This window comes from Lepidochelys olivacea, assembly GCF_965140295.1.
Source record: "Lepidochelys olivacea isolate rLepOli2 genome assembly, chromosome: 6".
NCBI lineage: Eukaryota > Metazoa > Chordata > Testudines > Cheloniidae > Lepidochelys > Lepidochelys olivacea.
Genome location: NC_140416.1, coordinates 14,768,533 through 14,781,134, shown reverse-complemented (window position 1 = coordinate 14,781,134; position 12,602 = coordinate 14,768,533). Strand labels below are relative to the sequence as shown.

The 12,602-nt window shown below is 43.1% G+C and overlaps 1 protein-coding gene across 2 annotated transcripts in view; it reads left to right on the top strand.

The window, feature by feature from the left end:
- The window catches only part of LOC311521887 (NACHT, LRR and PYD domains-containing protein 3-like), a 65,934-nt gene extending 54,017 nt beyond the window's left edge, over positions 1–11,917 (top strand). Inside the window, exons 11-12 of one of the 2 annotated variants that reach the window (XM_084630576.1) lie at positions 1,649–1,723; positions 10,913–11,917. In XM_084630576.1, the coding sequence (XP_084486702.1) occupies positions 1,649–1,723; positions 10,913–10,997 (160 nt within the window). In that variant the 3' untranslated portion in view covers positions 10,998–11,917. Of the gene's footprint in view, positions 1–1,648; positions 1,754–10,912 lie in introns of both variants that reach the window. The other variant, XM_084630575.1, reaches the window with a different exon arrangement.
- Positions 11,918–12,602: the final 685 nt, after the last annotated feature.

The following is a 12,602-nucleotide window of genomic DNA, read 5'->3' as shown; positions in this document are numbered from 1 at the left end:
ACTAACAAAGCTTCTGTGAAGCTGCAGAACTGGAATTAATTTGCAAACTGGATACCATCAGATTAGGCCTGAATAGAGACTGGGAGTGGTTGGGTCATTACAAACCTAAACGTAATTTCCCCAATACTAATTTCCCCCTATTGTTACTCACACCTTTGTGTCAACTGTCTGTAATGGGCCACTCTCTTACCACTTCAAAAGTTAATTTTCCTCCCTTGCTATCCTGCTGTTAATTGATTTATCTTGTTAGACTGACCTCACACTTGGTAAAGAAACCCCCCATCCTTTCATGTATTTATACCTGCTCCTGTATTTTTTACTTCATACACCTGATGAAGTGGGTTGTAGCCCACGAAAGCTTATGCCCAAATAAATTTGTTAGTCTCTAAGGTGCCACAAGGACTCCTTGTTGTTTTTTTCTATTATGTCTGGCACATTTTATTTAATAGCTTTTGGGACTTACAGTGGAATAAAAGACAAAAAAAAAGGAATAAAACAGATTATCCACATGTAGAGGGAGACTGTATCTGATTCAGAAGGCAGACAAAAGTGCAGTTTGTAATTGGGGTGAAAATTCATTTTGGAGTCTTAGTATTTCAGGAAGTTTGACTTATGGAACCTTCATTTCAAGTAGATCAAGCAGTGGATCTAACCAGTTTAAATTTACAGTGTCCAGTCTTATCTCTGATCTACCTCACTATGATTTGATTGTGTCCCATAGTTAACATGTCATGCTTTACATGCTCTTTCCTATAAACGTGTTTAATCTTTGGGTGGACCTCTTTAGCTACACCGAAAAAGCAATTTCATTCATCTGTAAATTTATAAAATGTTTTCTGTGTTCCCCAGTTGACTTACATTCGCTTAAAGAAATTGACAAAGGTATCTATAAACTTAGGCAAAGTGAAGGAAATTTTTGTAAACATTACCGTTTTATCCCTGGGAGAGTTCAGAGTTTAGTTTCAATGTATCTGGCTTTCTATAGAAAGCCAATCTGACACCTTGAAAATGGAATATTGGCCTTCTATTGTCCTGGTTTCTAGAAGTTCTAGAAGTTTGGGGGTTGGACTAGATGACCTTCTGGGGTCCCTTCCAACCCTGATATTCTATGATATTCTATGATTAAGTTAGAATTGGAATAGGCACTCTTTTGGGGTAAACTGAGGTAGCTGTCAGCAAGTTTTTCTGTGTTAGGATGGGGAAAGCATTCATCAACTCTTGGTTTGGAAATGAGATGTGATCATAGTGGTTAATAATCCTAATATATTCAAGGCATATTTAGTGCCCATGTACATCATCCATGAACCACGCCTTTCGCTCCAGCTTGTTCTAGAAGATGGGAGTATCCAGTAATGAACCAGCAGCTCATTACAGCAAGTTGCTAGAATTCTCAAACCCATTAGAAGTGGACTCCCAAGGTTTACCTTTCCCTTAAATTCAGCTGGACGTTTGCATGCAGAATATACCGTAACTGACACAACAGGTGCACATGGAAAGGAATTCCCTCAGGGGCCTGTCGTGCCAATGGGAGCATTATGATTTATCTGTGCATGTCCGGGTAAAGAATCTCCTTTTAGACGCCACTGACAGCAGTGAATGGTGTAAAAATAAGCATTGTTTCCTCATGGTCTATATTTGGTTCCTGCAGATTGTGGAGTTATGACATCATAGCCGATCTGAATGCGGGAGATCCAAGAGCGATGGTGCTGTGTGGTGGCCTGAGGTTTGTAAGCTGTGATCTTCGGAACTTCTTGTAAGTTACTGCTGGGTCCCTTTAATTTGTTCGTGTTAACTCCGGGTCATGAGTAAGGACTTTTTTTTACTTGAATCACAGTGTTTCTTTCCATGCCCCCTAACCCAAGAACTGGCTGTTATTCTTTTCCCACTGCTTTGGAGAAAGGCTGCAGTTTACTGTTTGAAAAGCTGAATAACACAGTGGTGTTCAGGGCATACAAAAGGCAGCAGTTTGTCATATTAGAATGGCATGTTATTTTATTCAGTGGGAAAGACTGAAAACAGAAGTCTGGGATTCTTTCACAATTTAATTAATGGAACCCGCCTGTACTCAGATAATTTACAACCATTATCACGACTGATCCCGGGACAAAGACTAACAGACAGACAAAAGAGAGAGAGAAAAGAAGAGTGAAAGACCCAAAGAAAAGTACGAAAGTGCCATTTATAATCCGCACAAACACCCAGCCCAAATGTTTTAAAGATACAGATAGCAGTGAGGCCTGGCTTCCACCTGAAACTTAGGCTGATCTATCTAAATTGCTCAGGGGTGAGAAAAAATCACATCCCTGAGAGACATAGTTAAGCAAACCTAAGTCCCAGGATAGAATTCTTCCATTGACCTAGCTACCAGGAGGTGGATTTACTACACTGATGGAAAAACCCCTTCCACCACCGTAGCGAGTATTCACATTACAGTGGTACAGCGTGAGTGGGGTGTGGGGGAAGCAGACCAGGCACAGACTGCACCAGCGCTTCTCCTCCCCTTCCCCAAGGGTAAGGCAGCAGGCAGGGCGGTGGCTCTGGCAGGCAGCTGGGACTGTGAGCTCTTTGGGGAAGGACTGTCTTTGTGTTCTGTGTTTGTGCAGTGCCCAACACAATAAGCTCCTAGCCTATGACAATGGCTCCTAGGCGCCATACTGACCAAGTTTCCCAGCATGTCAGGGAGACTCCCACTTACAAAGAACAGACTCCCGACTCCCAATTTAATAATGTTATCTCCTGCAGCTACATATGCATCAGCCACACATGTGCATTAGCCTTTCTCTCTCTCTCAGAGACAGAGTGAGAGACACTGATGCTCATGTACGGCTGATGCACAAGATTCCGGGTAATGTAGCTGACCTCTGCTCAGCACCAGATTAACCTGTCATTGGTTCCTGGATGACCAGTGGGTCACAGCGCCTCTCAGGCTTAACCATGCCAAATTTGAGTTAGTGGTTTTGCGACTTTGTGTGTGGGGTCGCCGTGCTGCACTCGTTTGGCCAGGCTGCCCCTAAAATAAATTTGAAAATGTTGCTCAGTATGCTAGGCGTTACCACAATAAGTAGTAATCATAAAGAACCCAAAGGTGTGCAGTGCCCTCCGCCTCAGACGGACTGTCAGCCAGCATAGAAATGTAGGGCTGGCAGGGACCGTGAGAGGATAGTAAGTTCAGCCCCAGGACCAAGTAAACCTAGACCGTCCCTGACAGGTGTTTTTCCAACCTGTTCTTAAAAACCTCTAATGATGGGGATTCCACAACCTCTCTTGGAAGCTTATTCTAGAGTTACGTATCCTTCTAGTTAAGAACATGAGAATGGCCATACTGGATCAGACCAAAGATCCATCCAGCCCAGTATCCTGCCTTCTGACAGTGGTCAATGCCAGGTGCCCCAGAGGGAATGAACAGAACAGGTGATCATCAAGTGATCCATCCCCTGTCGCCCATTCCCAGCTTCTGGCAAAGAGAGGCTAAGGACAGCATCCCTACCCATCCTGGCTAATAGCCATTGATGCACCTGTCCTCCATGAATTTATCTAGTTCCTTTTTTAACTCTGTTATAGTCTTGGCCTTCACAACATGCTCTGGCAAGGAGTTCCACAGTTTCACTGTGTGTTGTGTGAAGAAATACTTCCTTTTGTTTGTTTTAGCTGCCTATTAACTGCCTGCTGCCTATTAATTTGATTTGGTGACCCCTAGTTCTTGTGTTATGGGAAGGAGTAAATAACAGTTCCATATTCACTTTCTCCACACCAGTCGTGGTTTTATAGACCTCAATCATATCCCCACTTAGTCGTCTCTTTTCCAAGCTGAAAAGTCCCAGTCTTATTCATCTGTCCTCATATGTAAGCCGTTCCATACCCCTAATAATTTTTGTTGCCCTTTTATGAACCTTTTCCAATTCCAATATATCTTTTTTGAGATGGGGTGACACATCTGCATGCATTATTCAAGATGTGGGTGTTACATGGATTTATATAGAGGCAACATGATATTTTCTGTCTTAGAATCATAGAACTGGAAGGGACCTCGAGAGGCCATCTACTCCAGTCCCCTGCACTCAAGGCAGGTCCAATTATTATCTAGACCAGGGATCTCAAACTCAAATCACCATGAGGGCCACATGAGGACTAGTACATTGGCCTGAGGGCCACATCACTGACACCTTGTCATACCAAGATACAAAAGCTCCCCCCCCGTCCCTGGCCCCACCCCACTCCATCCCTTCTATGAGGCCCTGCCTCTTCCCACCCCTTCCCTGCCCCCATTCCAACCCCTTCCCCAAATCCCCACCCCGGCTCCACCTCTTCTCAGCCTCCTCCCCTGAGCGCCCCACTCCTCCTCCCTCCCTCCTGGAAAATCCTAAGCGCTGCCAAACAACTGTTTGGCGGTGGGACGCACTGGGAGGTAGGCAGAGGAGAGGAGACACAGTGCGCTCGGGGGGGGGATGGAGATGGGGGGCAAGGGGAGCTATGGCGGGCTGTAGGAAATAACTCCATGGGCCATGTGTTTGAGACCCTTGATCTAGACCATCCCTGACAGGTGTGTGTCCAACCTGATCTTAAAAATCCCCAATGATGGAGATTCCACAGCTTCTCTAGGCAATTTATTCCAGTGCTTCACCACTGTGATAGTTAGGAAGTTTTTCCTAATGTCCAACCTAAACTGCCCTTGCTGCAATTTAAGTCCATTGCTTCTTGTCCTATCCTCGGAGGTTAAGAAGAACAATTTTTCTCCCTCCTCCTCGTAACAACCTTTTACATCCTTGAAAACAGTTATCATGTCCCCTCCCAGTCTTCTCTTCTCCAGACTAAAGAGACCCAATTTTTTCAATTTTCCCTCATAGGTCATGTGTTCTAGACTTTTAATCATTTTTGTTGCTCTTCTCTGGACTTTCTCCAATTTGTCCACATGTTTCCTGAAATGTGGCACCCAGAACTGGACACAATACTCCAGTTGAAGCCTAATTAGCACAGAGTAGAGCGGAAGAACTACTTCTCGTGTCTTGTTTACAATACTCCTGCTAATACATCCCAAAATTATGCTTTCTTTTTTTGCAACAGCATTACACAGTTGATTCATATTTAGCTTGAGATCCACTGTGACCCCCAGATCTCTTTCCGCAGTACTCCTTCCTAGGCAGTCATTTCCCATTTTGTATGTGTACAACTGATTGTTCCTTCCTAAGTGGAGTACTTTGCATTTGTCCTTATTGAATTTCATCCTGTTTACTTCAGACCATTTCTCCAGATCATTTTGAATTTTAATCCTATCCTCCAAAGCACTTGCAACCCCTCCCAGCTTGGTATCGTCTTCAAACTTTATAAGTGTACTTACTCTCTATGCCATTATCTAAATCATTGATGAAGATATTGAACAGAACCGGACCCAGAACCGATTCCTACGGGACCCCTCTTGATATGCCCTTCCAGCATGACTGTGAACCACTGTTAACTACCCTCTGGGAATGATTTTTCAACCAGTTATGCACCCAGTTTATAGTAGTTCCATCTAGGTTGTATTTCCCTAGTTTGTTTATGAGAAGGTCATGCGAGACAGTATCAAAACCCTTACTAAAGTCCAGATATACCACATCTACCACTTCCCCCCATCTACAAGGCTTGTTACACTGTCAAAGAAAGCTGTCATGTTGGTTTGACACAATTTGTTCTTGATAAATCCATGCTGACTGTTATTTATCACCTTATTGTCGTCTAGGTGTTTGCAAATTGATTGCTTAATTATTTGCTCCATTAGCTTTCCAGGTACAGAAGTTAAGTTGACTGGTCTGTAATTCCCCAGGTTGTCCTTATTTCCCTTTTTATAGATGGGCACTATATTTGCTCTTTTCCATTCTTCTGGAATGTCTCCCGTCTTCCATGACTTTTCAAAGATAATTGCTAATGGCTCAGATATCTCCTCAGTCAGCTCCTTGAGTATTCTAGGATGCATTTCATCAGACCCTGGTGATGTGAAGACATGTAACTTGTCTAAATAATTTTTGACTTGTTCTTTCCCTATTTTAGCTTCTGATCCTACCTCATTTTCACGGGCATTCACTATGTTAGACATCCAATCGCCACCAGCCTTCTTGGTGAAAACTGAAACAAAGAGGTGCTTTAAGTCATTAAGCACCTCTGCCATTTCCACATTTTCTGTTATTGTCTTTCCCCCCTCATTGAGTAACGGGCCTACTCTGTCCTTGGTCTTTCTTTTGCTTCTAATGTATTTGTAGAATGTTTTCTTGTTTCCTTTTATGTCCCTAGCTAGTTTGAGCTCGTTTTGTGCTTTGGCTTTTCTAATTTTGTCCCTACATACTTGTGTTATTTGTTTATATTCATCCTTCGTAATTTGTTTCCACTTTTTGTAGGACTCTTTTCTGGGTTTTAGATCATTGAATATGTGTTCTCTTGCCATACTTCCTATCTTTCCCACACAATGGGATAGTTTGCTCTTGTGCCCTTAATAATGTCTCTTTGAAAAACTGTCAACTGTCTTCAATTGTTTTTCCCCTTAGACTTGCTTCCCATGGGATTTTACCTACCAACTCCCTGAGTTTGCTAAAGTCTGCCTTCTCAAAATCCACTGTCTTTATTGTGCTGTTCTCCCTCCTACCATTCCTTAGAATCATGAATTCTACCATTTCATGATCACTTGCACCCAAGTTGCCTTCCACTTTCAAATTCTCAACCAGTTCCTCCCTATTTGTCAAAATCAAATCTAGAACAGCCTTCTCCTACTAGCTTTCTTCACCTTCTGAAATAAAAAATGGTCTCCAATACATTCCAAGAACTTTGGATAATCTGTGCCCTGCGATGTTATTTTCCCAACAGATGTCTGGGTAGTTAAAGTCCCCCATCGCCACCAAGTCCTGAGCTTTGGATGATTTGGTTAGTTGTTTAAAAAAAGCCTCATCCACCTCTTCTTCCTGGTCTGGTTGTCTGTAGTAGGCCCCTACCATGACATTTATAATTTATGACATTTATAATTTATAAGGCAACACCTCCTGCCTTTTTTCCCTGCCTGTCCTTCCTGAGCAAGCTGTATCCTTCTATACCAATATTCCAGTCATGCATATTATCCCACCAAGTCTCCGTGATGCCAGCTATGTAATAGTTGTATTTATTTACTAGCATTTCGAGTTTTTCCTACTTATTCCCCATACTTCTCGCATTAGATACAGACATCTAAGATACTGATTTGATTTCCACGCCCAGTTCTGTCTTGTCTCTCCCTTATTTCTGCTATAACAGCCCTTGCTCCCCCCAGATTCTATCCCTTTCTTAATGATGCCCAAAATTTTTTGACTGCCGCTGCACATTGAATGGATATTTTCAGAGAACTATCGACAGTGACTGCAAGATATCTTTCTTAAGTGGTAACAGCTAATTTATACCCCATCATTTTATATGTATAGTTGGGATTATGTTTTCCAATGTGCATTACTTTGCATTTATCAACACTGAATTTCATCTGCTATTTTGTTGCCCAGTCACCCAGTTTTGAGAGATCCTTTTGTAGCTCTTCGCAGTCTGCCTGGGACTTAACTATCTTGAGTAGTTTTGTATCATCTGCAGATTTTGCCACCTCGCTGTTTACCTCTTTTTCCAGATCATTTATGAATATGTTGAATAGGACTGGTCTCAGTACAGACCCCTGGGGGACACCACTGTATACCTCTCTCCATTCTGAAAACTGATAATTATTTCTACCCTTTGTTTCCTATCTTTTAACCAGTTACCAATCCATGAGAGGACCTTCCCTCTTAACCTATGACAGTTTACTTTGCTTAAGAGCCTTTGGTGAGGGACCTTGTCAAAGGCTTTCTGAAAATCTAAGTACACTATATCCAATGGATCCCCCCATCCACATGCTTGTTGACCCCCTCAAAGAATTCTAGTAGATTGGTGAGGCATGATTTCCCTTTACAAAAACCATGTTGACTCTTCCCTAACAAAATATGTTCATCTGTGTGTCTGACAATTTTGTTCTTTACTATAGTTTCAACCAGCTTGCCCAGTACTGAAGTCAGGCTTACCAGCCTGTAATTGCCAATATCATCTCTGGAGCCCTTTTAAAAAATTGGAGTCACATCAGCTATCCTCCAGTCATCTGGTACAGAAGCTGATTTAAATGACAGGTTACAGACTACAGTTAGTAGTTCTGCAATTTCGCATTTGAGTTCCTTCAGAACTCTTGCGTGAATACCATCTGGTCCTGGTGACTTATTACTATTTAATTTGTCAATTTGTTCCAAAACCTCCTCTAATGACATCTCAATCTGGGACAGTGCCTCAGATTTGTCACCTAAAAAGAATGGCTCAGGTTTGGGAATCTCCCTCACATCCTCAGCAGTGAAGACAGATGCAAAGAATTCATTTAGTGTCTCTGCAATGGCCTTATCGTCCTTGAGTGCTCCTTTAGCATCTCGATTGTCCAGTGGCCCCACTGATTGTTTAGCGGGCTTCCTGCTTCTGATGTACTTAACATTTTTGCTATTACTTTTTGAACCTTTGGCTAACTGTTCTTCAAATTCTTTTTTGGCCTTCCTAATCATATTTTTACACTTCATTTGCCAGAGTTTATGCTCCTTTCTATTTTCCTCACTAGGATTTAACTTCCACTTTTTAAAGGATGCCTTTCTGCCCCTCACTGCTTCTTTTACTTTGTTGTTTAGCCACAGTGGCTCTTTTTTGGTTCTCTTATTATGTTTTTTAATTTGGGCTACACATTTAAGTTGAGCCTTTATTATGGTGTCTTTAAAAAGTTTCCATGCAGCTTGCAGGGATTTTACTTTGGGTGCTGTACCTTTTAATTTCTGTTTCACTAACTTCCTCATTTTTGTCTAGTCCCCCTTTCTGAAATTAAATGCTACAGTGTTGGGCTACTGTGGTGTTTTCCCCACCACAGGGATGTTAAATTTAATTATATTATGGTCACTATTACCAAGCAGTCTAGCTATATTCACCTCTTGGATGAGATCCTGTGCTCCGATTAGGACTAAATCAAGAATTGCCTCTCCTCTTGTGGGTTCCAGGACTAACTGCTCCAAGAAGCAGTCATCCATCTTATTATTTGGACTTCTAGATTGGTATATAAGCACTTTTAAAAACTTGTCACTTTTTAGCTGTCTGCCATTACGTGATGTAATTGAATGGGACTTTTTTTCATTTGGCTGTTTCTCATCAGATCCTACCTGTATTTTTATCATCTTTCATCCTCTCCTCCTTACTAGGACATAGACAATCTCCATTAATAGATCCTCCCCTAAGGGATGTCTCTGTCCACACCACGTGCTCCTCCGCACCTGTCGGCTTTCCCCCAGCCCTTAGTTTAAAAACTGCTCTATGACCGTTTTAATTTTAAGTGCCAGCAATCTGGTTCCATTTTGGTTTAGGTGGAGCCCATCCTTCCTGTATAGTCTCCCCCTTTCCCAAAAGTTTCCCCAGTTCCTAACCAATCTAAACCCCTCTTCCCTACACTATCATCTCATCTATGCATTGAGATCCTGCAGTTCTGCCTGTCTAACTGGCCCTGCGTATGGAACTGGAAGCATCTCAGAGAATGTTACCATGGAGGTTGTGGACTTCAATCTCTTACCTAGCAGCCTAAATTTGGCCTCCAGGACGTCTCTCCTATTCCTCCCTATATCATTGGTACCTACATGTACCATGACCACGGCTCCTCCCCAGCACGACACATAAGCCTATCTAGATGCCTCGAGAGATCCGCAACCTTCGCACCAGGCAGACAAGTCACCATGCAGTTCTCCTGGTTATCGCAAACCCAGCTATCTATGTTTCTAATGATCAAATCACCCATTACTAATGCCTGTCTCTTCCTAATAACTGGAGTTCCCTTCCCTGGAGAGGTATCGTCCATGTGAGAGGATACCACGTCATCATCTGGAAGGAGGGTCCCAACTGTGGGATCATTTCCCTTTGCTCCAGTTGGGTGTTCTCCTTCCCTGAGACTTTCATCCTCCTCAACAGCACAGAGGCTGTCAGACTGGGGTGGGACCATTCTACTGTGTCTCGGAAAGTCTCATCTGTGTACCTCTCTGTCTCCCTTAGCTCCTCGAGCTCAGCCACCTGGGTCTCCAAAGTCCGTACACAGTCTCTGAGGGCCAGGAGCTTCTTGCACCGAATGCACACATATGCCACCTGTCCATAGGGCAAGTAATCATACATGCTGCATTGGGTGCAATAAACTGGACAGCCCCCACTCTGTTGCTGGACTTCTGCCTGCATTCTCTTTTTACTCCTGAAGCTCATTCCTTTGTTGGTGTTTTGTTTTTATCAGGGGGTGTTTTTAGCTTAAAGTTTAAAGAATGTTAAGTTTATCTAGCTTTCCCCCCACTCGCCCTGGAGAACTCTCTTGCAAAACTCCCCTGTTAGCCACTCCTGTTCACTAGCACCTCTGGTCACTTACGAGTGAGTGGGCTTTTTAAAGCCTTGGTCTTCCTGAGTTGCCCTGCCCCCTGGTTAAGGGTTGATGGGTGCTAAAGGGCTTAAGGATCAAAGCCTTGTTAAGAAGCTCTCAGCCTTGCCTAGCAGGCTGCTAGGCTCAGCACAAAAACGGTCAACCCACGGTCCCCCAAATAAACAGACCACACGTTATATTTCAGTCAAGCAGCAAGCACACCACAAACACACACACTACAGACAACAAACTTACGCCAAGGATCACATAATCGCTCCTCCTTCACCTGGAGAACTCCCTTGCAAAACGCCTCTGGTCACTTAGGAGCAGGCTTTTTAAAGTTGGAAAGTTTTTCCTAATCGCTAACCTAAATGTCCCCAGCTGCAGGTTAAGCCCATTGCTTCTTATCCTACCTTCAGTGAACATGGAGAAAAATTGATCGTGTCTGCATTGAGAATTAACACTTCTTTTCTTTCTTGCTTTTCCCCACAGAGTGAACTGTTTCGATCTAAGCGAAGAGAAACATCCAGAGCTGTATGCTGTCAAAAAGATAAAACCTGAGCTGTACATATGGTAGGTCAGTGATACTCAGACCTCAGTGGATAAGGAGCCAAATTAGGGATGAACGCTACCCAAAAGAACCACAGGAGTTTGAATTCATTGTTTCATTTACTGTAATACTATTCATATTTAAGCAGTATGATGGGAAATATTTAGTTTACATATATATATACTCACACCAAATAAGTTAATAACTTAGTGCAAGTTGATAACTTTGTTGATTAATGATATAGTAAAAGCATCCTGATTGGTTAATGACTTAAATTGGTTAATAATTAAATCACCCAGTGTTTTAATATCATGTGCTGCAAAGAGCCACAGGAGACACATCAAAGAGCCACTTGCAGCTTGCGAGCCGCAGTCTGAGTATCACTGTGGTAGGTTGATGAGTGGGAGCCATTGCACCAAGGTGGCTCTGGCTTGACTGCCCTGCCACTCGCTAGGACAGCAGCCAGGGAGAGGGATCCCATGCCCCACCCCCAGTGACTCCAGCAGCTTATTTCAGCATCTGGGGTAGGGGACTAGGTAGAGATTGTCAAAGCCAGCCCTCCTGCCTGAGGGTGAGACTCAGGAGTAGGAGCTGGATTTGTTCCACGCTTGGTCTGACCTTTGCGGGAAAGGTAGGAGGTAGGGGACCAGGACCTAGGGGAGGGGAGATGTGGGATCATGAGATGGAGGAGTCTGGGAACCTCCCTTTTCAGTCTTTGTGAGTTCAGCAGGGAAACTCAGGAACCATCTTTGGATCCAGAGGGGAATTGTCATTCTGTTCCGAAAGCTCAGACACTGTTTGGGTCTCTACAAATGGTTTGTAGTTTTACACGATTCCACAGCTATTAAGTCAGTATTATCTGTATCTATCTGCAACACTTGTTTATCCTGGATGTACATTTCTGTGTCAGCTTTGCAGGAGTCCAATAAAGATCATGAATCAAGAAATATTGTTCCACTTTAAAGTTTGTGTTTCTTGCCATTGTGTGTGCTAATGCACAAAAATTCTCCCGTTCTCTAGAACTAGGGAAGTTCTCAGAGGTGTTAGCCAGACATTTTTTCATGGTTTCTGTTTCTTATCCGTGACAGCCGTGTGGGCAAAAATGACAGTGTTTTTTTAAACTTCTTTGGGTGCTCCTGGCTTTTTCAGAAAGTTCTAAACTAGTTCACACACTGTGACTATGTAGATGAAGATCCATTACCCTCTGAGTGGGCACTTGTACAGTGTTCTCCTACAATACAGTCTTACACAATTTTTTGGAAATTCTTGAAAATGATGCAGAGGGGTGAGATGCTTTAGGGACAGACCCAGGACTATTGGAGAAGTTTTTGGTCATAACGCATGAGTTCTTCCCCCCCCACCCCCCCAGGCATGTGGAGGTGGATTTTGATAGGCCATGTCTGCCGCCAGGTACTTGGAGTGACTAGTAATAAGAATACAGAGAAGGTGTCACACACACAGACACACACACCATTTCCGAATGCTTCTCATTACTCTTGCGCACGTGAAGTGCATTAGATATGATTTTTAAAAAGTTTCAGCTCTCTGAGGAAACACGCTTTTGTTCCCTTCCATACCGAGGGCAACTTAGCTCAGGAGCCATACGTTGGATTTTTCAGTATGTGAGTTTAT